The sequence below is a fragment of the Chroicocephalus ridibundus genome, chromosome Z (assembly GCF_963924245.1).
Source record: "Chroicocephalus ridibundus chromosome Z, bChrRid1.1, whole genome shotgun sequence".
Taxonomy (NCBI): Eukaryota; Metazoa; Chordata; class Aves; order Charadriiformes; family Laridae; genus Chroicocephalus; species Chroicocephalus ridibundus.
In genome coordinates, this window is record NC_086316.1 from 147,915 (window position 1) to 174,917 (window position 27,003).

At 49.3% G+C, this 27,003-nt stretch overlaps 2 protein-coding genes and 1 pseudogene across 10 annotated transcripts in view; 1 reads left to right on the forward strand and 2 right to left on the reverse strand.

Moving 5' to 3' along the window:
• Nucleotides 1-5,648, forward strand: part of FBXO10 (F-box protein 10) — a 25,432-nt gene extending 19,784 nt beyond the window's left edge. For 3 of the 8 annotated variants that reach the window (XM_063321371.1, XM_063321370.1, XM_063321369.1), the window contains 2 exons: nt 2,426-2,607; nt 4,039-5,648. In XM_063321371.1, coding sequence (XP_063177441.1) covers nt 2,426-2,607; nt 4,039-4,204 — 348 coding nt within the window. In that variant the 3' untranslated portion in view covers nt 4,205-5,648. Of the gene's footprint in view, nt 1-1,284; nt 1,862-1,964; nt 2,673-4,038 lie in introns of those variants that run through there. The other 5 variants (XR_010069211.1, XR_010069210.1, XR_010069209.1 and 2 more) reach the window with 5 other exon arrangements.
• LOC134509099 (U2 spliceosomal RNA) lies at nt 151-272 on the reverse strand (annotated as a pseudogene).
• Nucleotides 5,649-11,151: 5,503 nt separating the features above from the next.
• On the reverse strand, nt 11,152-26,992 carry POLR1E (RNA polymerase I subunit E). Of its 2 annotated transcripts, XM_063319364.1 has the most exons (12): nt 26,710-26,990; nt 26,522-26,625; nt 24,483-24,559; nt 21,719-21,804; nt 20,899-20,954; nt 20,375-20,519; nt 18,911-19,018; nt 18,338-18,434; nt 16,917-17,050; nt 15,632-15,713; nt 13,925-14,056; nt 11,152-11,518 (listed from the first exon to the last, which is right to left on the reverse strand). In XM_063319364.1, exons 1-12 carry the CDS (start codon nt 26,771-26,773, stop codon nt 11,359-11,361), a joined length of 1,245 nt encoding a protein of 414 aa, XP_063175434.1. In that variant the 5' UTR covers nt 26,774-26,990; the 3' UTR covers nt 11,152-11,358. The 2 variants fall into 2 exon arrangements, with proteins under 2 accessions (XP_063175434.1, XP_063175435.1); XM_063319365.1 differs by lacking the exon at nt 13,925-14,056 and having other exon boundaries at nt 26,710-26,992.
• Nucleotides 26,993-27,003: the final 11 nt, after the last annotated feature.

The window sequence follows — 27,003 nt, forward strand, 5'->3', positions numbered from 1 at the left end:
TGGCTCATGCTCAGCCGCTTGTCAATTAGAACCCCCCGGTCCTTTTCTGCCAGGCAGCTCTCCAGCCACACTTCCCCAAGCCTGTAGCGATGCATGGGGTTGTTGTGGGCCAAGTGCAGGACCTGGCACTTGGCCTTGTTGAAGCAAATAAATAATTTTGTTGCGCCCAAAAATTCGTTTAATATAAAGTCCCCTTATCGAGGATGTATCAGATATTAAACTGATAAGAACAGGTACTACACTTGATCTTAGCCAAAAGGCCAAGAAGAGGAGGCCAAAGGGTATCTAACAGCAGCCCACAGCTACCTGAAGGGCAATCAAAGCCAAGCCCATCTCAGCAGTGCCAACAAGGATCAACAGCACAAGTTGCAGTGGTCCCTGGACCTTGGGAGGCCCATGTGGGAGACTGGGGGAACCTTCTTGCCTTGGAGGGTGGTGCAGCCCTGGGACAGGTCACAGAGCAGTGTGGAGTCACCATCTTTGGGGGTTTCCAAGCTTTGGCAGGACAAAGCCAGGGCTTCTCTGATCTAGTGCTGTAGATAGTCCTACTCCAGAGCTTCATTCCACCAGCCCTCCTTAACTCCAGGTTTTTTGTGGGCATTCATCAGGAATAGGCTGGAGCAAAATTGGCAGAAATTGTTTGAGGGAAGACATAGGTGTGAATTAAATAAACATTTGTTTTTAATCAGGCCAGCAGTGCAAAACTAGAGTGCACTGCTCAGAAGAAGGTGACATTTCCACCCCTAGTGGGTTTAAAGTGTGTCACATCCTTACACCTGTCAAGAGAGGTTTAGAAGTGCTCTGTAGGGCCCAGGAGGAGGAGATGAGATCTTCCTTAGCCTCAGCATTGGTGGGTCCATGCTTGTTATTGCTCGCATGCAGCAGGAAAGCACACGCCTACCAGGGGAGCTGGCCATGTTGCCCCAGAGCGCTCGTGCCCACAGCGACAGGAATGTGAAAGGAGGTCTATTAGCAGCAGCTGCTTTTCAGGTGGGCAAGTGCATGAGGGAAGGGCTTGTGCGAGCTCATGCCATTGCTCAGTGCCAAAGGAAAGAGTAAATTTTCAGGTCCTATGTCAAGGCTATATCCTCTTGACAGTGGTCCACAGGTGGCTTGTCACATCTGTCTGATGTTTAAGCCTTGGTAAAGGACAGCTCAGTCATCGTTTCCCCACATGTGGATTCACAGATGGCTTGTAGGAGAGACTTCTCTTCCCTCAGGGCAGCAAAGGGAATCCTGTGCGTTTTGGTGCAGCGACGTTCAACAAAGTTCATCTTCTCCCAGGCTTGTCCCCTGTATTTAACTGAGTTCACAGTCAAGTGGCTGATCCCATACGTCTCTGTTGGAGATCTGCAGGCTGCGTGAGCTGTGCTGAAGAACTGGGGTAGCTGGCATCTGAACTAGGTTTTTCAGAAGTTGGATGCAGTGTTCCAGCCTCTAGCCAGTTCCCAAGGCTAGCACCTGGCTCAGGGTTGCCTCTGTTCTGTTCTTGGTTGAGGTGAAGCCATTGTGTATCAAAATGGCAGATAAATACAATTTAACCCATCATGAAGGACCCCTAAAATGAGTACAGAAAGTCCTGCCAAGACAAATGTTCTGCCTGAGTGCTGCAGGGGCTGCAGAGTCCTTTTGAAAACCAGGTCCATAGAAAAACATTGTCCTCTGTACGAGAAGCTAAAAACTGCTGCATTTTCTGTGGTCCCAGCTGTGCAGTGTCCTGGAGCACACAGGCAGGATTCATGTTGCAGGGTGCGTTTGGGGAGCTGAACAGGGGGCGCAGGTCCCTGTTGAAGGACTGGCGATGTCATGCTGTCGTTTCTTGTCCGTCCACTGGCAGAGCCCAAGAAGTGCCTGAGAGCAGGTGAGGTGGTGGGTGGTGCTGGGTGGGGAGGAGCATCACAGTAGCTGTTGCTGTGGATCCAAGGAGGAGGAAGTACTGAACTGATCCCCAACTGATCTTCCAGATGGTGGCACAGTGAGAGCTGTGGCCTTGAGTTTCTTGGGAAGAGGAGACCCCTAAGTGCTCTTTTTTCGTATACAAAGTAGTGACAGCCTGTAAGTACAGCTGTTTGAAACCTGGAGGGCAAGGAGCAGCGGTAGGTCCACATTCAGCTCATGCTCACCAGCATCTGTGCTTGTGTTTCACCAGGGGGTTGGGTACCAGTTGCACGGAAGCTTGCAGTACCTAGCACTGATGGCAACTGAGCTGCCAGATGGGGCCACCAATGAGGCGTGGAAGGCCTTGGGAAAGCTTATGTGTGCATGGCGACAGCACATCCAGTCTGAACCCTTGGTGTGCGCCCAAACTGCCAGGGAGTGCCTGTGAGCCTGTGGAAGAGCTTATGGTTTGTTTTTGTGTTGATCAAAGAGCCATATGAACAATGTTCTTCTGCTTGGGCCATCCCATCTAAAGCTTATTTTGCAGGTGACCAAGAACAGGATCCAGTCCTTTCGGGACTATGGGATTGCTCTCTTTGATGAAGCCAAAGGCCTGGTGCAGGAAAACCTCATTTTCCAAGGGAGATCCAAGAAATCCATTTTGCGACCAATATTGAATGCAGAGGATTGCATCATTCAAAACAACATGCTTCTCACCTTCAAGAAAAGGTGAGGCCCTTGACACCATGGGGTGCAGTTGTGCGCTTGGAGACACCGTTGTGCTCCTGTGTGAGGTGAGCACTGGAGGGCTCTGCTTTGTAGCTCCTCTGCCCAGCTTCCCAATCCCTCCTGACCCATGGCACCAGCCTCACAGGTGTGTTGGACCATTGCAGGTGAGGACTGCAGATCAAGGGGAGCCAAGAGGTTCCTCATGGGATACCTCTAAAGCCAACTGAAGGGACTGGATTATTCCTTGACAGGCCAGTGTGGGTCTTCAGGATGTCTCTGGGCATAGGGACATCTGCCCTGTCACTGGGCCAGCTCATTTTCCTGCGCGGTGCTGCCTTTGAAGCCTGGCTGCTGTGTTTGGATACCGCACTGCTGTCCCTGCAGTGCGGACAGCCCCGGGGTGTTTGTAGCCTGGGCCACGAGAATCAGAGGAAGGAGGAAAGGCCAGCGCCACCCCCAGTCTGCATTGTGCTTTTGTGCTGGTGAGGAGGAGGGTGGCTTCAGGCACCAGATTCTACCTCCAGGATTTTGCTGCCAGAGCAATGTGAATGGTGAATGGGAAAAATGGATCTTGGAGTGCTTGTTTTTCCAAGGCTACCCTGGTCTTTGTGCCAGTAGAGAGAGAATGTGCCTTCTGATGGTCTACAGAGATACCACTGTAGCTGCAGACCTCTTAATGGGTATTACAGAGCTTTACTTAGCTGCCATCTGTCACCCAGATCTCAGTGACTCTCATCATTATAGTCCTTGTTCAAAACCGGTCACTCTAGACCAGGACTCTGCAGCAGTCACCTGAGGAGGGAAAGCCTGAGCCCCGTCACCCATACGAGGGCTGGGTATTCAGCGAATTGTTATTTTTAGCTAGAAATTCGACCTTGACTCTTCTTTGGGGGTCACAAATCTTGGTCCAGGGTGTGGGAGAGGACACAGTGAAATTGGAAGGCTTGCATTACTGGAGGGAGGTTAGGACATGTGGTCCCCCAGGGTGATGATGGTCTCACCTGGTCGTCCAGACTCCCATCACAGGAAACTCGAGTGTACTAGAGAGGACTCCCAGCACCTTGTCCAGGTGCACTCCATTAGGTTTTCAAATCTGGCCTCCTTTAAGCAATTCTTGGGAAGTCCCAGCATTGACTCTCTTTCTGCAGACTCTTGCCCCAGAACCTGCAGTCATGTGGAGGTGTTGGCTGTGAAATTACAGAAAGTAGTTTTTGCAGTAAAGCAAGATTTTCTGTATCAATTCTCCAACCATTTCTGTCCCACTTGGGTTTTGGAACAGACGTTGTGTGGTGAGCTTTGTGCACCTAGCACCACTGCTCTGCCCCTCTCCTCCTTGAAGAGTGGACCTCAAGGGAGTGTTTCTAAGGCTGCTGTGGAAGTGCCTTTTGACCCTGCTTATGGCCATGCGTGGGGTGTCTCTCCTTTTCCCAGGTTTGATATGGAGTGCATGCTGATCAACCCCCCTGCACGGCCTCACCTTGAAGGAGGTGTCCCAGTGTCCTGCACAGCAGCTGCTGGTCAGAGGGTTTCCAGCATAACCACCAGGGTGGACGGGGGCTGCCACAACCATGGGAGCATCTTCTGCACCATTCTTTGAGCAGGGAGAAAGGTTCCTTCACCAGTCTCTCTGCCTGTCTTTTCTCCAGAGCTGCCACTGGGAAGCTCTCACAGCTCAGGGACGTGGACCCCCATTGGACTGTACTCCCTTTTCATGAAGAACTTTGCAACTTCAGTGGCACCTCACTAAATAAAAAATAGCTGGGAAAACAGCTGTTAATGTCTTCCTCTTTGCCCCCTGAGATCACTGCTGGAGTAATTTACAAGCGAGCAGTTCCTTAGATGAAATGCTCTCCAGGTGGGACCAGAGGAATGCCTGGCTGGCCTTCAGCAGCTCCAGACAAACCGCTCTTCCCGTGCGGGGCTGTGGCATTATTTGTTTGGGAATCCCTTGCTTTGAAGCTGCTTTGTCAGTGACCTTCTGCATCTGTTCTGGAGTACTCAGAGACTGACATATCCTGTGTGGTCTCGATGTTTCTGTTTGTGTTGATTCTGATCCAGAAGGGGCACACAGATCAAGGCAGACAGACACACGTGTAGACAGACATACCTACAGTGTGAGTCCCTCCAGCAGCCGGGCTCAGATGCTGCGTGCCCAGCACCTGCCCCTGGCTCCCAGTCTCCCCACCTCCTGGCATCAGCACATATGAGCCCCCAGAGGCAGCATCCAGGCAGACAGACACGGACAGACGAACAGACAGACAGTGCCTGGGCTCCCAAACCACTTCATCTCCCCTCACAGATGCAGATCCCCACACACCACCGATGCTGGCATCCACACCAGCCAGACCGACCCACCTCGCCTTAGAATGGGCGCCTGGTGAGTGGCCAGGACAGACTGCGCTTGTCAGGCACCAGCATGGCCAGACCAGCATCTGTCCTTGGCCACCAGCTGCCTGTGTACGTCCAGTGGGCCACTTTTTATCCCCTTATCCCTCTGTTTCCCCACATTTGGTTCCTCCCCTGGGCATCCTGTAATAAGCCTTGTGTAGTCCCGGAATGCTCTTCCCCTGCACCCACAGCGTCTCCCGTAGCCCTGGCTGTCAGCCCTGGGTCTGTGAGGTGCTTGGGGGAGGGCAGGTGTCCCCCAGCCCACGGGGCTGAGCTCCCCTGGGACTGGGAGGGTCTGGGCGAGGGCTCTGAGGGTGGCACTGGGGATCCCCGGCAGGCCCCTGAGGCTCAGGGCTCTTACTGCGGGGAGCTGGAGGCTTTCATGCCGTAACCTCTCATGACCAGCAGTGTTTTCTGCCTTGTCATCCCCCTGCCTGAAGCTGGCAGTTGGTTCCCAGCAGGATTGTCTCTGTCTCATTCACATAACACGCTGCCCGCACAGGTTTCTCCTCTGGTACCAGCTGGCATAACTGTGTTGCACGGTCTGATGTTGTCTCCTGCTTCTTTGCAGACCGATGCTGTAAGAAGACCCAATCCAACTTTTTTTTTTTAAAAGGAGAAGTACTATTTTCTGTAATTTCAGGAAAACTGTCTGCCACAAATAAAAATGGTATATTTAAAACGTTGTCTACATTTCAGTAACTGAGTTACTTTCCAAACTGAGTGAAGTCTTCCAGAGTGGCTTTTGGGGACCCTTTCGGAAGGGGCTTGTCACACTGCAAGGCGGTGGGGTGCAGCCCTGCCCAGCCAGCAGGGACGGGCACTTGGCAAGCACACAACCTGTGCCAAAGCCTGGCGGGGTTCATACACTCAGGAGCAGGTTTAAAACCAGAGGTGAGAGACACTATTGTAAGTTGGCAAATCTCTGCCCCTAGCTATATACGCATTACTTCTGGGTGTACAATTTGGAGTCATCTGGAACCACCACCACAAAAGGAAACCTTTTACCATTAAAAGACTGCTTGTTTTATTTTGTACTCTAAGGTCAGTGAGTTGGTCAAAGGCCTGGCTTGCCTCAGGATAAGAGCAAAGCTGACCTAGCACAAACTGTCAGAGACCAGCGCGTCTGAATGACAAACTGCCGGTGGCTGTTCCCGCGGCAGAGTGGGAGGAACCGCGCATGGAGGTCTCTTGAGACGAGGGTGGCAGCTGAAGCAGAGAATGGGAAGATGAGCCCCACTGGGGCATTGCAGGGCAGTCCCTGCCACGGTGGTGCCACCTGGGAGGAGACAAACTTCAGGGAAGGGAAGCTTGCAGCTCCTAGCTGAGGCACCGGCAGGGTTGGTTTGCTTGATGGATGGTCTGGAGCAGGGGTAGAGTCAAGCAGTAGAAGGAGCTGGTGTGATAGCAGGACAGATGCCAGTACACAACAAGCCCACATGAGTTACTGGGTAAGCGGCAGGAGAGGAAGGAGTGCAGAGGCTGGCAGCGGGGATGGGTGCGTGGGAAGGATGCGAGAACACAAATTCCGGCTGCAGGGCAGGAACCTGAAGTCCCAGGCCCTGTGTAGCTGTCTCTGCCGTGCTGCCTGTCTCACATACAAAGGCACAGCTCCGCAGCCTCGGTGTGCGGGGGGAGCATGACCTCGGGGAGCCTTTAGAGACGGGAGAACTGGGAGAGGAAGGCTGGGCTGTACATGAGACGGGACAGAGCCAGGCTGCTGGCACAGACAGAAAGAGCACGGTGGTGTGTTTAAGCTGGAAGTTGCCATGAGGTTGGCACTCCTGCAGAAGCGCCTGGAAATGTTCAGTACTACTCTGAAACCGCCTGCAGAGAAGTAAATAGCACAACTGCAACAGACGCGGAGGCTCAGGCTCACAGCGGTGGTTACTGCCACACAGAAGCTGGAGTTGACTGAAATTCCACATATGCCTCGGGCAGTGCTGAGACCTCAGAAATAAGATGGGGAACCTGTAATGCCCGGGGCTGCCTGCAGCGTCCTGAACCCTGGTGTTTAGAACATCTCTCTGTTCAGGCACTTCTCAGAGGCTCCTGAATCCCAGCAGTCAGACCCCCAAAAACCAAAAATCACTGAGATTTGGGATCTTTACAACAGTTTAGAGTAACCTCTTCATTCTGTGCTATTTGCACTCTAGGGCAGCCAAATGCCCCCTGGAGGATCCACATACTGTCAAGCAGGCATACAGAGACTTGTTCACAAAAATATATGTAGTTTAACTCACTTCACATTGCAAAACTTGAGCCAACAGTTCATTTCAATATTTCAATATATGGAGTAAGACCTGGAAGAGGTCATGTGGTCGAGTAGCTTTAAAATTTCAACAGGTTGAGCTGGAAGTACAGAGTTTAAATATTGTCTTAAAATGTTAATATTTATACGACCAATCACTGTGGAAAAATCCAAATGTTCACACTAACTTCATCTTTACAAGGAAAGTAAAAATAAAGTCTGCTTTCCCAATTAATCTTTTATTTTTATTTTTATGTTAAATGTACTTGAGACCCTTACCGGTCAGTACAGTTAGGACTTTCAGACACAAAGCCATAAAATAATATCCTCTTCCTGTGTGGAGAGAATTCAGTGGGCACTCATTAATGAATTTTCCCTGATGTTCATTAATCATGAAATGGTTCATGTTCTTGTCCTACACTGGACAGGTTGCAGAGCACAGTGGAAGCAGTGTGGGGTGCCCTGTACTTGTGCAAGCCCCCATTTCAGGTGCTGGTGATGACATGGTGGGTCGCGTCCCCACCACCCTGACCCGGTGGACGCTGAGGGCACCATTGGGAGCTCTGCTGGCCGCATCACCACCTGCACACTGCGCAAACCCACCGTGCACGCACATGACCTGCAGGGCCACGTCTTGGCACAGCACAGGCCTCGCATTTTGCTTTGCCCAGGGAGTGCATTTGTCTGCCTGTAAGTTAATTAGAGCTCATCATTTCCAGAAAAGCAGCACCGGCAAAAGCTGAGTGCCTCCCTGCTGCTGCCGTGCCTGTCCTCCTGCTGTCTGTGCAGGAACCAGTTGTGAGATGACATGCCAACACTGCCAAGAAAAGCTGACTCCAACCCAACACTGTCCTACAGAGCCCCATGCTCTCAGGTGTGAGAAAGAGCCTACGCCCAGCCGGTTTCACAGAACATTTCATCTGTTGGCCAGACACCTTATCAAGAGGATTATAATGTCATCTGTATGCTAGCGAAGTCCTGGAGTGATCCTGGAGTGGTGGCAGGGGAGTAGTGGAGAGACCTTCGGTTACCTTCAAACAGGCAGCCGTGGGAGCGACGGGAACATGCTCCCGCTCAGAGCAGGAGGAGGATGCATCCTGTCAGGTCCTGCCTCGTCTCCTCACCGGCTGCAGCGTGCACCTGCAGCCACGGGCAGGACCAGTGTCCACAGCTCAGAGCCCCGCAGTGGCACTCCAAGGAAAGACGTGGCCATGGCCCTTCTGCTCCTGGCCAGGCTGCCTGGGTGGCACCACGCTCTGACAAGTGTTTGCCTTCTGGGACCTACAGCTCCCCGGCCCCTCATCGCCCACAGGGCAACCTGCTCACACACCTGAGGAGACGCACACAGCCTCTCCCAGACTGTATCCAGGGTGTGCTCTCTGGTAAGGTGAGCCCGGAAAGTTGGGCAGAGCGCTAGTAACCCTCTCCTCATTTCCAGCAAAGCATCTTTCCCGAACGCTACTCGATTTCTCCTTTCAGCCTTTCCTGTTGTCTCTCAGGGATTAGCCCACCTACTCACACTTCCCTCTCCATTATCTGGATGACAGGACGTGACCAGGGGCTCAGCGTCCCTCCAGGCTACCCACCTCTGTGGTTCACGACTGATCAGAGTCCCCTTGCTGGGACCTGCCTACACCCTGTCCTGCCTGCTCCAGTGAGGGCTGCCCAGTGCCGGGAGCGTCTCTCTGGACCCAAGATGGGATCACTGGTCCCCTTCCCCACTGCCACATCCCTGCTTTAGCACTTCTTTGCATATAGTGAAGAACTCTACTGTCTTATCGGGAAAGCGAATGGCTGCTTTCCAAAGTGCAGTGGCTAACAGTGAGACACACTGCAGATGAGTCATTCTGCCATTTGGACTGAATTAGCACTCCTTTTCCCTGAACCAGGGATGCTGCTCTCAGACGCAGTCAGAACAGGCTCTGCTGCACACAGCAGTGATGTCAAGAGAGGCAATTAACATCCTCATCTCTGCTGCAAGTGGCTCCAAATCATAGAAAAGAGCATCGCTTCCTGCTTGGTTGGTTGGGCAACCACCTCTGCTTTCTACTTCTCTACTCGCCTTGGCACACAGAAGCAGCTTTGCAACAGCAGCTAAATTTTTCATCCAAAAACCCCATGGCATTGTCAGGTGATCCATGTCTGCTCCCCTCCTCATGCCCCGTATCGACCATCTGAAACACAGCAGCAATGAGCTAGAATTAGATGAAGAGGATAAAATGATCACGTATCTCAGAACTGTGCTTTAAACCATCTGAAGTCAGAGCTGCTGGCTCTCATATGCAGAAGACCAGATCCTAATGAGAATTAAGAAAAAAAGCAAACAAACAAAAAAAGTGGTCTGCCGGGTCAGCTCCCTAAGCAAATTCACTCTACTGAAGACTTGAGAACAAGGCCTGGGTCAGCCAGAAGCTTCAACAGAGTCCTGCACCTGGGGAGGAGCAACCCCATGCACCAGGACACCCTGTGGGCTGCCCAGCTGGAAAACAGCTTGGCAGAAAGGGACCTGGTGGACAAGTTGAACATAAGCCAGAAACATGCCCTTGCAGCAGAGGCCAACCGTGTCCTGGGTGGCATTGTGATGACCATCTCCAGCAGGCCAAGGGAGGTGATCCTTCCCCTCTGCTTAGCATTGGTGAAGCCACACCTGGAGTGCTGGGTCCTGTTCTGGGCTCCCCACTACAAGAGAGACATGGACATGCTGGAGAGAGTCCAGTGAAGGGCGACGAAGTTGCTGAAGGGGCTGAAGCATTACTCCTATGAGGAAAGGCTCAGAGAGCTGGGACTGCTCAGCCTGGAGCAGAGAAGGCTCCGGGGCGTCTTGTGCCCGTCTGTAAGTACCTGAAGGGAAGGCGCCAAGAGGACAGAGCCAGGCTCTTCTCAGTGGTGCCCAGTGCCAGGACCAGAGGCAATGGCTACACACCGAAACACAGGAGGCTCCCTCCGAACATCAGGAAACACTCTTTCGCAGTAAGGGTGACCAAGCACTGGCACAGGTTGCCCAGGGAGGTTGTGGAGTTTCCACCACTGGAGATATTCAGAAGTCCTCTGTACACAGTCCTGGGCACCTGGCTCTGGGTGGGCCTGCCTGAGCAGGGGGGCTGGACAAGGTGATCTCCAGAGGTCCCTTCCACCTTCAACCAGTCCGTGATAAAAACATTCCTATTGATTATCTGCAGCCGGTAATTCCCATAGCATTAATTATCCTCTACCCAGAAAACTGGCTGTTTGTGTCACTTCTAATGAGAGCTGTGAACAGTGGGTCATTAAGGTGTGTAAGGAGTTACCCTTAAATCCCCAAATGATGAACTAAACCCAAATCACTATCTGAAGCAGACACCTCAAAGAGAAGACTGGTCTTGACATCCCATGCTGGTGTTTCACATAAGCTTCTTCTCTTGAAGGTGACCCTGAGCTTTTCACAAGCCCCAGATTCCTACAGCCTTGCTTAAGGCTTGCAGCCCAGGACTATACTGAAAATGCAGAGAAACTAGCACAGAAGTCTCTCTCCTGAGGACTGGGAATCCACGGCTGTGAATTCAAACTCATCACCCTTTCTGAAGATGACACCAGCTCTGAGAATTCAGCAGAATTCTCCCTCCTCTCGGCAAAAAGCCAGGATAGGAAAAATGGCAGAAGTATTTTGTTTGTGTTGCATCTTTACACATTTTGAACACAGAATTACACTGAAACTCTAGAGAAACAAACTCACAGAACCAGAAAGCTGTGTTTTGGTAACACTTTTCTTTCTTAGTCTCTCTCTTTCTATGCTTTCTACCTTGCATGTGTGAAAGTGTTAAAACAGGTCACAGGCTGGCAGAACCAAGCGGACAGTAGTCAGTGGAGGACCAGCAGTTTCAGTGTTCTCTTGCTCTGGCGCAACACATCTTTCTCCCCTCATACAGTCAGGAAAAAATAAAAATGTTTTATTATAGCTTTTTTCTACAGAAATAGAAAAAAGCAGTTTAATGAGGTGAATGTCTGTTCCAATCCAGCCTCAAGACAGGGTTTCACAGGGTCACATGCTGGACAAAAGCATCCCCATGACGCTGTGTGCAGAACAGCAGTTGAGAAATGAACTGGTTTGCCCTTGCTGAGACCTCCCAGACATTTTAATTCATTTTCCTACGCTTCTGTTGGTTCCCTGATGCCTTCTGCACAGGCAAGGGGAGAGAGAGAGTGCCCAGCTTGTGGTTCTGATCATTCTCAAGTCCCAGCAGGGCCTTTGCCTTGGAGACCTTCAACCGCATGGCCTTTGCAATGTCCATCATCCTGCAAAACACCAGAGAAACACTGTGTCAGTGGGGTGCACGATTTTTCTGTACCATAACACTGCACAGATCAACAGCCTTTTGCCTCAGGAGAGAAGCCAGGAGGCACCAGCAAGCAGGATACGTTCTCTGCATCTCAAGGATACCACAGAGACAGAAGCTGGAAGTGTTCAAAGACTACAAGAGCCTTCCTGGGGAGACCGGAATGCTACTGAGCTGTGCACCACCACCTCGGAGAGCATTATAAACCCACATGCTTTACTCAGTGGCCAGCTGACCTGAGACAAAATAACGCTGCTCTCCACTTCCCTACAAAGCAGAGAACAGTCGTTTGTGTCCAGCCACTGCTGCTGGCAGCCCATGGTTGCTTCCCAGTGCACTCATCTCCTGTTCGTGACTCAATCAGTGGAACAGCAAGAACACCTCCTCTTAGCTGCTAAAATTCAGCATCCTCATCTGTAAGAAGAGGGGCTTGATTGAGATGTGCAGTGTAAAGAGCTTGGGTAAAAAGGTACAAGCCAGAACACACCTGGAGGCTTGTCAAACAGAGAGAACAAAGTGCATCCAAAGGGGAGCTAGCAGGGAAATAGACGTCCTGGCCTCAGCTGGGGTCCTGGGAACACGCAAGTCCCAGAATCCTGACTTTACTATCTTTGAAATACAAACAGATTCAGTTGGGAAGGGGTTCTTCAGCCAAACCTCCCACTGCAAGGAAGGATCATGCCATCAGGTGGCTCAGGTCTCTCCTCAATTTTTCCAACAGGTCCCAGCCTCATGCACCCTCTTCTCAACAGCATTCTATGTCCTGTGTTCCCAGCTCCAGTACAGCAGTTAAGAACAAAACCTGGGCATGAATTGCAAAAAACAATGTGGACTCCTTAAAAAGCTTAGTTCCAAAAAGGAAGAGGAGGAAAAAAAAAAAGAACGAAAAAAGTGGATGGAAACCCACTACTACCCATCAAAGAATAAAGAGCAAAACTCAGGGCAAAATCTCAAGTATTACTTCAAGGCTAACTAGTGAGCTTGCAAAACCAAGGAGGTAACTAAGGGCTTGATAACTTCCAGTTATTGCTAGACCTTAACATTACAACCCTCAGCCAGAAACCCTAAGATAGTCCACATTTTTCTCACTTGCAGTGGAGGGTTTGTGTCCCTCCACCGCTCCTACCCAGCTGCACAACCACTAGGCAATCCTGTTAAGAAAGACTGATGTGCCTGAGTTAGGAAGCACAAGTTCTTGGCATCACCATTCCCCACAGAAAAGCACAGGGTGGAAGAGAGAGATTAATGAGCATGGCTGAACCATCACTAATGGAGACACTCGACCCCTTCCCAGACAGTGTTAACAAGCTGCCTGCTAAGCTGATGTCTGCTTGCTGGGAGGGTTCCCAGCAAGCACAGTGGAGTGGCTGATTGGAACTGCTCAATTCCTGATTTATTCTGCAGGGGCCAGCGAGAGCACAAACAGCTCCCAGCAAACAGCTCCCACAGATGGAGGAGCTGGCAGCAGGCTCCGGCTGACACCTGCTGGGAAACGCAGGTCTTGCAGTTAACAGGAGGTGCTTGAAAATTCTGTATTCCTCCACGGAAAATTAAAATCTAGAGAACAACTGCCCCCAAAAGCTAATACAGCGAGGGCTGTTTGCCCTGAAGCTTATTCTGCAAGCTGTTTTCTAACCATTAACCTTCACTAACCCAGATTTGGCAAGTCCTTAGGCGAAATACTATAGCCAGCAATTCTGCCTACAACCTGTCCCCATGATGCTTTGCTGAGAAGTCCCCAGATCGATCAGCACTTCAGAAACAAAACCAATCTTCTTCATGCCAAACCCAGCGTGGGTAAGTTTCAAGGGCCTGGAATTCCTCCATGTAAACACCAACTACACGCTCCCACTGCGATTATGAGAAAATAAATCCCTGTTTCTAGTTTTCCCGTTGCAGTGAACTGCAAACTTGCACTTACACCGAGACTGGTACCTAACCCCCACCCAACTGGAGCAGAAAGAAGGGGCACAGAGGACAGGACAGTGAAGAGTGATGTGATTTATCAGGCAAGAAACAGGGCCGGACAGCATTGGTCTTGTCCTGGTATCTGCCCTGGCTGCCCATTTTGGGCTACCTGCTTTCATTTACAACCCTGCAGAATAGCTAAAGAGCCTCTCAATGGACCTGAGGAACTCTTTCCAACAAGTGCCCTTTCAAAGTTTGAGATGTAGAACTACCCTCCTCTACGAGCATCGGGGCTTCAAAATAAAGCTTCAACACAGTTATGTAGGACAGAGTCCAAACAAAAGGGACTTGCTAGCAGGTATCGCTGTACTGCCCAGGTGCCAGAGAGGCTCCAGAGCTCTCTCCCCAGGGGCTCTTTGTAGGAGGATCTCAGCAGGTATGAACAAACATGACTCACCTGCTTTCTTGGAGCTTCATGTCATTCTGCAGGATGGTGAGGTTTGTTTGGAAGTTGTTAATGTGCAGAGCCAATGCAATGACGTATGCTGTGATTTTAGCCTTCATTGATGCAGAGACTAAATTCTGGACACTGCATGCCAAGAGGGAGAATATATGAGATGTGGAGCGTCAATGAACCCAAAACACACCCCCATGAGGTGCGGACAGAACTGGAGTCCTAGTTAGACATGACTAACTTTTCCTAGGCACCAAGAAAGAGCTCAAAGCACAGAGAACTCCGATCACAGGAGCCTAACAGGCTTCTTTGTCTTCCTCACATGCCCCTGGCGTTGTTTATCACCATGTAGCCTTGACAAAAATCACCAACTAATGGCACTTCAGCCTTTTTGGCAGGCTGGTCCCTTGCAAGATGAAAGCAAAGGGAAGCTGTTCTGAGGGCATTCAGGGTAAGTAGTAACAGCACCTCAAACACACAATCCACATGGAGAAGATCCCTGGCTGGCAATCCTCTAGGACCATCTGACTGCTCGTCACTAGTTTGAGCCTTCAGACAAGACCTGGTCCATTTGGACTGCAAATTCCCTGCTCATGGCAGTGCAGCTCTGCAACAGCTGAGCATGGGCATTACGCCCCCTCTAGGCAGAGAGGCTGCTGGCTCCCCCAGTGTGGGGAAGGCACTGTGGCAAGAGTGAGGATACTGTTCACTCTTGCATGCATTTTGGTGCTTCCACTCAAAAGGACTGCTGAAAACATTTATCCAGATTTATAACTACTTAGTTGTAAGAGCCTTCTTAAGGTTGCAGCCAAGGGCCATCTGGTCAAAGGCAGCTTCTGACAGCTGCCCGAGGCCCTCCCTGCAGCGAGACAGCACTCAGCATCACACAAATGGCTGACACTGCTGGAAAGCAGGACCTTACGTGAGCTTCCCAGCCTCTGCTCTGTCAGAGGGTGGTGGCTTCTCCTGGCTGACCTCCACAGCAGGACTAGGCCCTACCTTACTATACCGAACTTTGTCACTGCTGGCAGGGCAATGCCTGGACAAAGCTTAGGCAGAACTCTTTGACTGTATCCATACGGATGCAACGGCGTGGGTGTCAGCCAGCACGAGTTAACCAGTGCAAATCTTCACGCAGTTTTGTCGGTGTAGGTTTCAATGGAGAATCCAAATAAGTCAAGTCAGGTCTAGGTTCATGTAAAAGCACCCCTGTTATGCTAATTAAACTGTATGAGAGTAAAAAAAGCACCATTATTTTGCCACTGCATTACCTCTGTCCTGACCCACTCCAGGATGGTGGAAGAGCTGACACATCCATCCGTCAGCTGCCTTGGTTCAGTGAAACAGCTACCCGTTTAATTGCACAGTTGAGTCAGCCGCAAAGCAAGCGCCCATTCTGCCATCCTGCATCCAGAAACAGTCAGGCAGATGTCTGGGCACACCATTTGGTCACGTTAGCTAAATCCACAGGTGCAGACTTGCTTTTGCACACATGACACTGCTTCTCCCAGTCACATTTCAAACCTGCTGTCTAAAATGGACTATCACCAGCCATGACCCAATGTTCTACAGGTATGGGGGTGTGAAGCAAGAGAAGCTGCTGCCATCATCCATTTTGGTAGGAGGTTTCCTGATAACTTGTCCATGGCCCTTCAAGTTGAACTCACTCTACTGTATCTCTGCCTCAAGAACATAAAAGCAGTTCCTTACCTGCCATTGTTGTAGGTCAGCGAAGTGAAATTCTTCATGAGTTTCCTGCTGATAATGTGTGGGCATTCAGGACCCATTGGATCTAGGACAGAAAAGAGGTTTGTAGTGGAATGAGAAACACATACTCTTCCTCATACTGCCTGCCTCCAGCTATCATAATACCACATTTATTACCATGATATTTATTGCCTCTTCACAGGAACACAGAGAACCTAAAAGGAACCTGGGCACTTGATTTCTAGGTCTCATCATTTTTCAGGTCAGAGACAAGCTCCTAACAGCTTTTTTTTTCTCTACAAATGGGATCTCTCACTTCAATACTACACAATCTAAAAGGCATGCATGTATGTCTACACATATATTTCATAGATTCCTGCCTTTTAATAGATAGTTCTGTCACAAAATATTATTAAAACTGAAACCACGCTAACAAATTCCTGTTAGCACCAAGACTAGTCATTTCTGCATCCTCCTTGACTAAGTCCTACACAGTGACTCCTGTGTCTCCAGCCACGCAGGAAGATATTTCCAGACAGGCTTGCCATTTCCTTGTCCATCACACCCTGCTATTGAAAATGCTAACAATGACATTTTCAGCACTGACAAGGAGACTTAGATACACAAGTTCTGTGAAAGATGTGAAGTCTTGAAAATCTCAACCAAGATACTTTGTGCAATGGTTTTGAGAACACCAGCTCCTTCCATTTTAAAAGAACAATCCTGAAGACACCAGAGGTATGATCAATGTGATCCACACGTTGAACTAATAACAAAAGGATGATGAAAACATTCTGAAAAGCACAAAAGGAGATACAAAGGATGTATTGTGTACTGTATGCCTCTTGCATCTGGAATATGGAGGCTGGATAAGGGAGAGAGCTGATAGTTTCCAGTCTCTTGGCTTAGGACTAAAGTGTGAAAATATACATCACATTTTTAAGTACAGAACTATTGATAGAACTACGAAGAATCTCAACATTTCAAATCTAAGCTACCCTGTCTCCTACCTAAGATCCTAAGAGGATCTCATGGTGCCATCCTGATGCACAGCAGTTATGAAGAGACTGAAAAGGATTAGACATACACCTCCTGGAAGGTGCAGATCTAACAACCCTCAACAACACAGCGATACTCAACCTCAGCATGAAACACACTGGAAACAACTGCTCCAGCTAGCTGTTTGATCACAGCTCGTTCTGTGCAGCTTTACTGTTTTCTACTGCAGTAATTACAAAACAAGTCTCAGCAGGTAGCTTAAAAGTGGAGGAGCTGAAAATTCTCTTACGTTTCTTCTTGATCACTTTCAGGTAGCTGAACTTAATCAGGGTGTCCAGGAACCAAAGGCACCGGGCTTTGTGGTCTCTTCTCTTCTCATCATCAGGCAGGAACTTCAGCTCCTCTAAAACAAAGGAGCAATGGCTGAAAGAGAAAGAGGGGGAAGATGAGGCTCAAAGAACCAGGAACCAGTTCACATCCTCAGGAAGACAGGACACACCTGTAACTTCAATGCTCAGCTGTCTGAGAAGAGTTCCCTAGACACCTATAAAGGATAGTCCAGGAGGCTGCTTTGTGAGGGCACTTTCTCGCCAATGCCTACCATGTTCAGTCAGCCCCTTCCAGTGTGCACCTACTAAGAAGGTTCCTGCACTGCAGAAACTGCAGGCTCTCAACATGGCACACACTTCTCAGAATCACAGAATGATAGGGGTTGGCAGGGACCTCTGGAGATCATCCAGTCCGACCCCTGCCAAAGCAGGGTCACCCAGAGCAGGTGGCACAGGATGGCATCCAGGCAGGTTTGGACTGTCTCCAGAGATGGAGACTCCACCACCTCTCTGGGCAGCCTGTGCCAGAGCTCTGCCACCCTCAGGGTAAAGATGTTCCTCCTCGTGTTGAGATGGAACTTCCTATGGTCAAGTCTGTGCCCGTTACCTCTTGTCCTGTTGCTGGGCACCACTGAAAAGAGCCTGGCCCCATCCTCCTGACACCCACCCTTTCAGTATTTATAAGCATTGATAAATACTTATAAGTAGTATAAGTATTTATAAGTATAAGATAAGATCCCCCCTCAGCTGTCTTTTTTCCAGACTGAAAAGACCCAAATCCCTCAGCCTTTCTTCCTAAGAGAGGTGTTCCAGTCCCCACATCATCTTGGTAGCCCTTTGCTGTCCCGTCCTTCTTGAACTGTTCTTCTACTCCAGCACAGGCAGACAGAAAGCACAGGAAGTGAGGCGCAGTTTATGCTTTTCCTGCACACTTCAGCCCCTCAGCACAAGGACTTAACAGCTCTAACTGTAAGTCCATGTCAGCTCGCCAAGTCACAGCAACTTCCGCAGCAAGTCTGTACTTGCCTGGGACAGTGCCCAGCCATGGGCATACCGTGCTCCGTAGAGCTCTATGGTCTCCCTTCCAGGCACCTGCCTTCAGACCCCACTTTGGGTTTCTCCACTCTTTTCCTCTGCCATCAGCTTCCCAAAGGGCAGCCACGCTGCTGTGCATACAACTTCCTCACCTGTAAAACTATACCCTTCATTCCCCAAGGAAGGTGTTGCTCAGCCATACTTGGATCTCATGTCCCCCCTCTCCACTGAAAAGATCAGCCCGGGTACTGTGGAACTGGTGGCAGTAGCCAGCCTGGCCCACAGGAGAACTACAGTGTCACAGGGCCCACCTCAACTATTACAAGGCTGTTTGCAGCAGCATTACCTTTTATCTTCTGTTTTCTTGGTGATTTCTTCTGGTGTGATGTTAACAAAGACTGCTGCTGGAACCCGCAATGCTTCATACTCTGCTGGCGACAGAACTGGCAGGATTTTAAAGAAAACAACATGCGTGCCTTTTCTCTCCCTTCTGGTCTGAACAGCCTGCAGTGAGATAAGCTCTGTCCACTCTTGCTTTAGGAGGTGTGGGGCAGGGAAGGAAATTATAAATAGGCAGGATCTAACAACAAGATTAGGAACCTGGCCAACAACAAAGGTCTCCAAAGGACTGTGGCTCAACCACAAGCCACTTCTCCTGCATGGCTGACCTCATTACTACTCCTGATTGAACTGCTGCCAACAGGGAGGTACAGCATCCTGCTCTCTGTAGGTAAGAGGCAGGATATGAAACTTGCAGGCCCAAAAAAACATCACACCATGTCCCTGCTCTCAGCTTTTGGCTTGTGAGGGGAGAAGGCTTGGCTCATTCACATGCCTGGCAGCTCTTAGTCCCACATGCCAGACCACCGACATCAAGGCCTACAGGTGTGGGAAACCACTTTGCCACAACAAAAGATACTGTCCTCAAACTTGTAAACATTTTCTGGTTTGTCAGCATCTTCATTACACGGTGGGAGGAAGACAGAGATGTTCTGTACATCATCTTGGGCCACATCCTGGATCAAAGCTTTGGAGGGAAGCAGAAACAAGAGTATTTGGACCATGCAAACAAAAATACAGAGAACACGACCACAACGCAAATTTTCTCTTTAAACACAAGTTTACTCAATGGTGGTTCCTGAGTCAACACTAGTGTAGTCACAGCTGGAGTTTTAAAGGTTTAAAACTCCAGTTCAGTTTATCTCCCTTGGGACAGTAGTAAGGAAAAGGCTACAGCTCTTCCCCATTTTGTTTCATTACTGCCACACGTAGGTGCTGACTGTACAGAAAGCATGCCAGTAGGCACAGAAAGGCCGAGATCTTCTGATATGCTTGCTATGTACTGAGCGTGCTGGGTTTTAGACTGGTGTCAACACTTTACCAAGAATTTTCTGCTCCTCAAATTTAGAAAACCCACTTCAGACTAGAGAAAAATCTAGGAAAGAAGTGCACCAAGGCAAACTGGTTGCTGCTGCTGCACCTCTTGCCTGCAGGGTGGGCAGAATATGTTTTTGGCACCCTGGATTCCAGTGGACATCCTTTTGGCACAAAGCAGTTCTGAGAGCACAGTCAATATCCAACCTGGAACACCAGGGATGAGAGCTGACAGGTTCAACAGTGAACAGACATCTCTCCCATTCATAGCCAATGAAACTCAGAATCCCAGAAGTGCTGGTGGAAAAGAGCTCTGGAGGTCTCCTATCCAACCTCCTGCTTGGAGTAGGACTATCTACAGCACTAGATCAGAGAAGCCCTGGCTTTGTCCTGCCAAAGCTTGGAAACCCCCAAAGATGGTGACTCCACACTGCTCTGTGACCTGTCCCAGGGCTGCACCACCCTCCAAGGCAAGAAGGTTCCCCCAGTCTCCCACATGGGCCTCCCAAGGTCCAGGGACCACTGCAACTTGTGCTGTTGATCCTTGTTGGCACTGCTGAGATGGGCTTGGCTTTGACTGCCCTTCAGGTAGCTGTGGCTTCCTCTTTGCCAGACTAATCAAGCCCAGCCCGCTCTCCCTCTCCTTGTCGCTTGTGTGCTCCAGGCCCCTGACCGTTCTTATTGCCCTGCCACAACTCCTTTGTCATTTCTCCACCTCCTTCTTGATCAGGCCAGGGGTGCAGAGGGGTGGCATGGGCTGGACAACATAATACAGATGCAGTCTCATCAGCACTGAGTAACAGGGTTATCAACTCTCCTTGAATCATCGCCTCAGTGTGACGCTTTGGAGAGTGAACTTTCCCTGTAGTAGTGACAATAACTAAGGCCAGGGCAGACTCCTCTTTGTTGCAGGCTCCTCCATAGCAGAAGCCTAAGTCCATCACCCTGGCTCACAACAGCACTGGGGATGGCACTTGATGGGCCTGTGACCTTGAGACAATATTCTTACCTGTTACTCCCTTTGCATCTATAATGTTTGCTGCTGCTTTTGTCACAGCAGTATTCAGAATATCGTTGCCCACTGCATTCATTCGCCGAGAGTTCAGAGCTCGCTTCTGTTTGCTGGTACCAAAGGCCTCAATGCACAAATCCATCTGTGCCAAAGAGAAACAAATTAAAACACACTTCTGAACTAAAGACACTTTGCATCTAAGAGGAAAACTCAGCTAACAACCACTCGTTCCACATTCACTCTCTAAGAGAACTTCAAACATTTCACTGGGTACAATCCAATCATACAACAAACACTGATCTGCAAGGGGGCAGGGAGTAACCGGGATCATATTCAAGTCTGAAATAATTATGAAAATACTGCCAAGTTAGGCACTAATAATGCAGTGCCTCTTAGACTTCCAAGGCACAGAGACAGTGCTGAGCCTGCACAGGTTCAAACATCACAGTCTCAGACAAGTATCATCTGCCACTGTTAGCTGGATAATCACAGTACAATACGATATAGGGTTTCAGCTTTACCTTCTCCCTGTATGATTTATTCTGATACTCCTTCGTGTCGTCAGGTAGTAAGTTATCTATAACAGAACAGAAGTTAGTATGCTTGGCTTGCAGCAGCGAGGACAGCATACATATTCAGTATCCCTTTAGGTCTAATCAATTACTGAAAGACTTTGCACAAGACTTAAAGATCTCTGCTTAAAGATAGGACTTGGTCAATTAAAGAACACACTAAACATAAGAATACGTACCTAGAACAGAAAAAGGAAAAACAGGACAACTTTTGCTATAGAGTCTACGAGTGTAAAGCAAGGATTGCAGCAATACTCAGGTCCTGCTGCACAGGGCAAAAAACAAAAGCTTCCAAAAGACTGTATTCTTTGGATTATCCTCCTGCGCTCAGTAACAAAAAGCAGCTCTGCTGAAGAAAAGCCCTTTTGCTTTTCAGTATTCTAGTCTCTTAACCTGACAATTTCCAGGCTTCCCTCAGCAGAGCTTAACTAGACAAGGATGCACTTATTGTGAACCGTGACAACTTTGTTACTGAATCCAGCACTTCCACCCTCCCAGCCATAACACTCTCTGTTTAACCTCCACCCTAAATTTCACCTTGCTTCCTTCTCTCTCTCTCTTTTCACATCATGCAGTGCCTTAGAAGGAGAGTGTAAAGTACCCTCCTTCCTCCATGCCGAAGGAATAAGGCAGAAATGAGGAAGAAAGAGCAGTCAGGGAGACAACAGAGAGCACTGCTGTCAGCAACCAAGCAGTCAATAGCTGAATACATACATAGGTCTATCATGCTGTGACTGTGGTGCTGTGGTTAAAAACAGTATCTTCCTACCTGACAGCAAGGGCTGCATGTTGAATATTTCAGCATTATAAACCTCCATTTGCCCAGAGTCCTTGTCCAACACACCAATGAAATACCTGCGAAGAACAGGGGCAAGTGATCAGCCAGAGACAGCCCAGTGGAAATGAGGTTTTAAAATACATGGTGCAGAGCCATGTGCATTTCCCATCCCCTGCCAATTCTTTTACCTTGCAAATACAAGTTTTCCAAGCACATTCAGAATGCCACAAAAAACCAAGTTACCTCCAAGGCATACTCCCTCTGTATATATATATACACACACACATACATATATACACACACATATAAAAAAATATATATACTCATAGCTCTAAGTAAATGTATAAGTCTTAAGAAAATTAAATTAGCTCCAAAATGCACAGACAAAGTCTAGGTGCCAGAGCGCCAGCTGCTATTCTGTCTTTTTGGATGTGTCACGACCCCTGGCTTCTCAGTGCTTCTATGCAGTTTCCTGTGTTTTTAAAACTTGAGTTCCCTGTGGCCAGTTCTCTGCTTAGTACAAGTTCTCTCTGCTTAGTACAAGTAACTTTAAGTCCTCAGAGCTTCTCAGAAATGTGACTTTGCTGTGTCTAAAACAGGGTAATTTCTCTTAGGTAAATTCCTTGTCATCCTAAGTTTCAGAGGGGGAAGCCCAAACAGCGTGTGCTGCTCCTCACCATGTCTCATAACCTACCAGGAACAGGCTGTACGTCACTCTTGGCTGAAGCTGATCAGGGTATCAACTGCACCAGTTTCTTACCCACCAGAAGAGTTTATTCCACGTGACCCTTTCTGACTGGTGTCTGAACTAGCTCTGCTCCGTAACACATCTTCCTAAAACTCAGGACACACTTTCTGAGTAAGCTTGCACAACAGGCTGCTTGTTGCAGTGGGCGCAATACTCTCTATGCAACTGCTTTCAGAGCGGTCCAAGTGCAGTGGGAATAACAGCACCCCACTGGCCAGAAAGGATCTCTGGGCAGTTCCTGCAGTTCCAGGAAGCCCAGAGGTCTGTCAGACTCATTGACTTCCCCCTCAGAAGAAACTGGGCTCTTTGCTCAGAGGTGGTTTCTGCTCCCTGTTATGTCCACATTAGCAGTTGAGTGCACAGTTTTAGGCTGAGAGCTGCCAAGAGCTACAGGAACAGATCCATTGGAGGAAATCCTCATGCGTGCAGCTGAAGCAGATGTGAGAAGAAAGCGACAGAAAGGTGGGGTGGGAAAACTTGAAAGAAAAGCAAGAAATTACTTAATTGATTCTTGCCTGCATCTCTGGATGCAGAGGCATGTGCACACCTAATGCAAAGCTAATACTTGAAGTTGAAGCGTTCAGAGGTAAGAGCGCTAAATCTGTCTAGAAATAATACTGCATTGGTACCTGTACCATATATATTCATTAAACTAAATTTGTCTCTCCCAACTCAAGAAGAAAAAGCCCCTTGGTGCCTTTTTTCAGCTACAGCATCTTAAACTGAAGACTGTTACATCTGAAGGTCCAGCTTTCCTGGTTCCACTTCTCAGAAAGAAGAAAGATCAGTATTAGCACGTTTTGACAGACTGCTTGCAGGGGTGAAACCAGTTCCTTTTACAGAATTATAGAACAGAAAAGAGTATTTCAGTTGAAAGGGATCTTCAATGATCATGTAGTACAACTGCCTGACCAATTCAGGGCTGACCGAAAGTTAAAGCAAATAATTGAGGGCATTGTCCAAACGCCTCTTAAACCCTGACAGGCATGGGGCATCGAATGTCTCTCCAGGAAACCTGTTCCAGTGTTTGGCCACCCTCATTGTAAAGAAATGCTTCCTAATGTCATGTCTTAATCAGAACATAGGACCACCAGGGCACTAGCATCTGAAAGCACCTCCTCTTTCTAGCAGTTTTACACAACTCAGTTGCTCCTCACTCCCTCACCCCACCTGTACTTTAACTAGTCGGACATGATGAGGTCAGTGCAGTCCAGCCAGAGAAGAGATGAGCTATGTAAGCAATCATGCGGGGCAGCTGGAGTGGATCTACGGAGCAGAGTGCTTGGTACCAAGAGCCTGACATGCATATTACATGTATTTCAGCGCTGTGTAGGCTAGTAGGAGTAGCAACACACATCAAAAGAGAAAAGAAACACCTTTGGGAATAGTAAGGGAAGATTGTTACACATTGGCTCTCTAACCATTTGGTGGTTCTCCTATTAGACAATGATAAAGATCTCGCAGATAGAATACTTCTCAGGAGGCCAGCGGGATCTGACCCAGTGCCACCAAGGTCACATTCCTAAACAAAGACATGTAAAAGCTGGTGATTTCACCAATGCTTCCTTTTACAGTGTGTGGCATAGACAGCTTAGTTCACATAGCAGCATTGTGCTTTGGCCCTGAAGTTAAATGGTAATTAATGACACAGAGATTTCTTGGGCAGCAGAGTATGATCTTGGCAATTTCTTAATCTTAATTTCTTGGTTTCTGAATAACAAAGCTGTCATTCCTGGGTTTGAGCTACATCAAATCACCTCCTCACCCCTTCCTCCACAAATACGTTCTATTTATATCTAACATCGCAACTTCAAAGGGATGTGACATGCAAAAACAATGCATCTGCCAGGTGCTGGAGTCTCCGGTCAAAATCCTCTTGATTCAGACCACGGCCTCTGTGGGAACTTCTGAGCCAGCTTTAAGAAAGGCTACCAGGAACTTTGTGTCTGAGCAATTCCTCTGCTTCCACCTCCATGCTCCTGCCCCCATTTTGCCAGCAACCCATACCTGCATAGGGAGTTACACTTCAGAACTCCGCTGCCAAAGTTATTCCCCACATAGGAAAGCCTTTCAGTTTCTGAGACCTGAAAAACAAAGAAGAATTACTTGAATATAGGGCAGTGAAAAACCTTCTCTGCATCTGCTTTGTTTTCCCTGGTCACACAAAGTTCTATATCCCCAGGCATCAGACACTAGTAACACATAGGTAAACTTCACTTTACCCATTTTGGGTACATTTTGTGTCTGGTCAAAATCTTTAAAGGACAGACATTTCTTGAAGCTGAAACTACGCATGATATATAATTCTACCTCAGCTTTCACTGGGCCAGAAGATGACGAATCATTGCAAAGAAAACACAGAAATCATAACTTAAATTTAGAGTTTATCAGTGTGGCAAACTTAGGTGTCACGCACTTAAAATGCCCCGCTGTGTTGACCACCATACTTTAATCTAGAAGGAACAGTTCGTGAAAAAAAAAACACAGGTTTACTCACAGAGTCACTAGTGAAGAGAGATCAGGCCTCTCTGCCAGAGAATTTAAGACACTATTTCCAATGCTTTAGGGTCCTTAACACAGTTGATCAAAGGTTCTTTAAGTGTCCAGGCAGGACAAACCTTACAGATTTCAGCCTGGGACAAAGGCGCACATTGGGCAGAGCCACCTCTACCAGTATGGGGAATTCAGTTAATTTTCAATGATCCATTTAAGTTCTAGTACTCAAGTAACTGATATTCACCAAGTTAAAAAAAAGTGCCGGCACTACCAAGAATGGCTGAACCACCTAAATGCATTTCAAAATGTTTATGGCCAAAAAGTCATTTATTCCTTGACTGAATCATGAGTGTAAGCAGCTGTAAAACTTTACAATAGCAGCAGAAAGCATCTTCTGACTTTAAGCTTGTCTCTCTCTTCATTGAAAGAAGTAGAAATCTCCTTGTAATGTAATTTAACAACAACAAAAAAAATCTTTGGTAAAGAATTCACTGTGTAAACATAACAGAACAGATTTTCTGGTCAAATGACTGACTTGTTGCTAAGTAAGAGCTTTTAATTTTCAAATGTTATTTCCTTTTAGGTTATTAAAATAAATCACGAACACATACACACACACAACTTCAGTAAAGCAGCCTTTGCCTGAGAACAGACGAACACTTATTAAAATTTTTCAAATAAGCACTTATTCAGTTCTGATGGAAAGGTCTCTCACATGTCACTCTAAGCATTAATCAGAACGTCCCCCATTGCATTATTCAGAACGTCCCCCATTGCATTATTCAGGTTTCTTTCTGTCCCAGCCCGAGAGGGCACCATCTGATCCTGATGGGCTTCATGGAAACGATCATGCCCCGAGGCTCAGCCAGGCAGCAGGACCTGCACCCGCCTCTCTGAGATCCACAGCTGGAACCCTGGGGTTCTCCTCGTGGGTCTCGTCAGAAGCGCAGGGGGCCTTGGCGGGGAGCACAGAACACTCTATGGGATACAGGAGCAGCTCTCCCCCTGCCCAGGGCGACCCTGATCGTTAAGCGCTTCCCTGTTCTGCCACCCAGCATCACACCCACCTCATTGTGGTGGCAGCCCACACAAGAACTTCCTCTGAAATCATAGAGATTTTGTGAATTTTGGAAAACGGTTCTCTCTCACACAGGCTGGGGCTAAACTCCGATTATTTTTTTAAAAATCTGCTGCAAAGGAAAGCTCCATGCCGATTTCCCGAGCCTTGCTCACGATGGGGTAGGGAGAGCAGCTGGAGCTGGGCGTCGGGGCGGAACGGCAGCCTGCCCGCAGCGGCACCGCGGCGACAGCATGTCCGAGGTTTTCAGCTCCCGACTGCAGGAGCTGCCGCGACCACAGACATAACGGCAAAACCGGCTGAAACCCGTCACTGCCCGCCGCGGCGGGGACTGCCCGCCCAGCCGCCCTGGCACGGCCCCGGCCCCGGCCCCCTCCCCACTCTAATGGCCCCGCAGCGCTGCCGACCCCCGCCGTTCCCGCGGCGGCCCAGGCCGCAGCAGGCCATCCCTCCCCCCGGGGCGGGTCCTTACCAAAATCCGCCGGTGCTTCTTACGGGGATGGGCCGCGTCCCTGTTCCGGTAGACTGTGAACCGCATGGCGTCGGGCCGCTGCAGCCTGCCGTTGGAGAACCGCACTGCGAGGGCGGGGAGAGGCCATCAGACCGGGCGGTGCCCCCCACCCCGCGCCCCCTCCCTGCTCCCCCCGGCGCCCGCCTCACCTAGCACCGCCGGCTGCTCCGCCTCGGGGTCCCCGCGGTAGCGCCAGGTGGCGGTGGCGGCCATAGCAGCAGAAGGCCCCGCCCGCCTCCCTGGGGCGCCCCACGCGAGGTTCCGGCGCCTCGGCTGCTGGCGCGGCTGCTGGCGCTGCTGCTGTTGCTGCCGCCGGGCGGTGCCGGGACGCTGCCGCTGCTCCTGCGCCGGCCGTGCCACAACCTGCGGCCGGCGTACCCCCTCACCCCCCGGCAAGCGGGATAGGCCCAATCACGGCTGCGCTTATTGCCGAGTCTCCGGGC

Excerpts from the sequence above, each read along its gene's own strand:
- POLR1E (XM_063319364.1), bottom strand. The coding sequence starts at position 26,773 with ATGGCCGCCACCGCCACCTGGCGCTACCGCGGGGACCCCGAGGCGGAG. Across the intron at positions 20,520-20,898 it reads ATAAATCATACAGGGAGAAG|ATGGATTTGTGCATTGAGGC; the intron begins GTAAAGCTGAAA and ends TCTTTGGCACAG. Across the intron at positions 14,057-15,631 it reads CTGACCTACAACAATGGCAG|TGTCCAGAATTTAGTCTCTG; the intron begins GTAAGGAACTGC and ends CTTGGCATGCAG.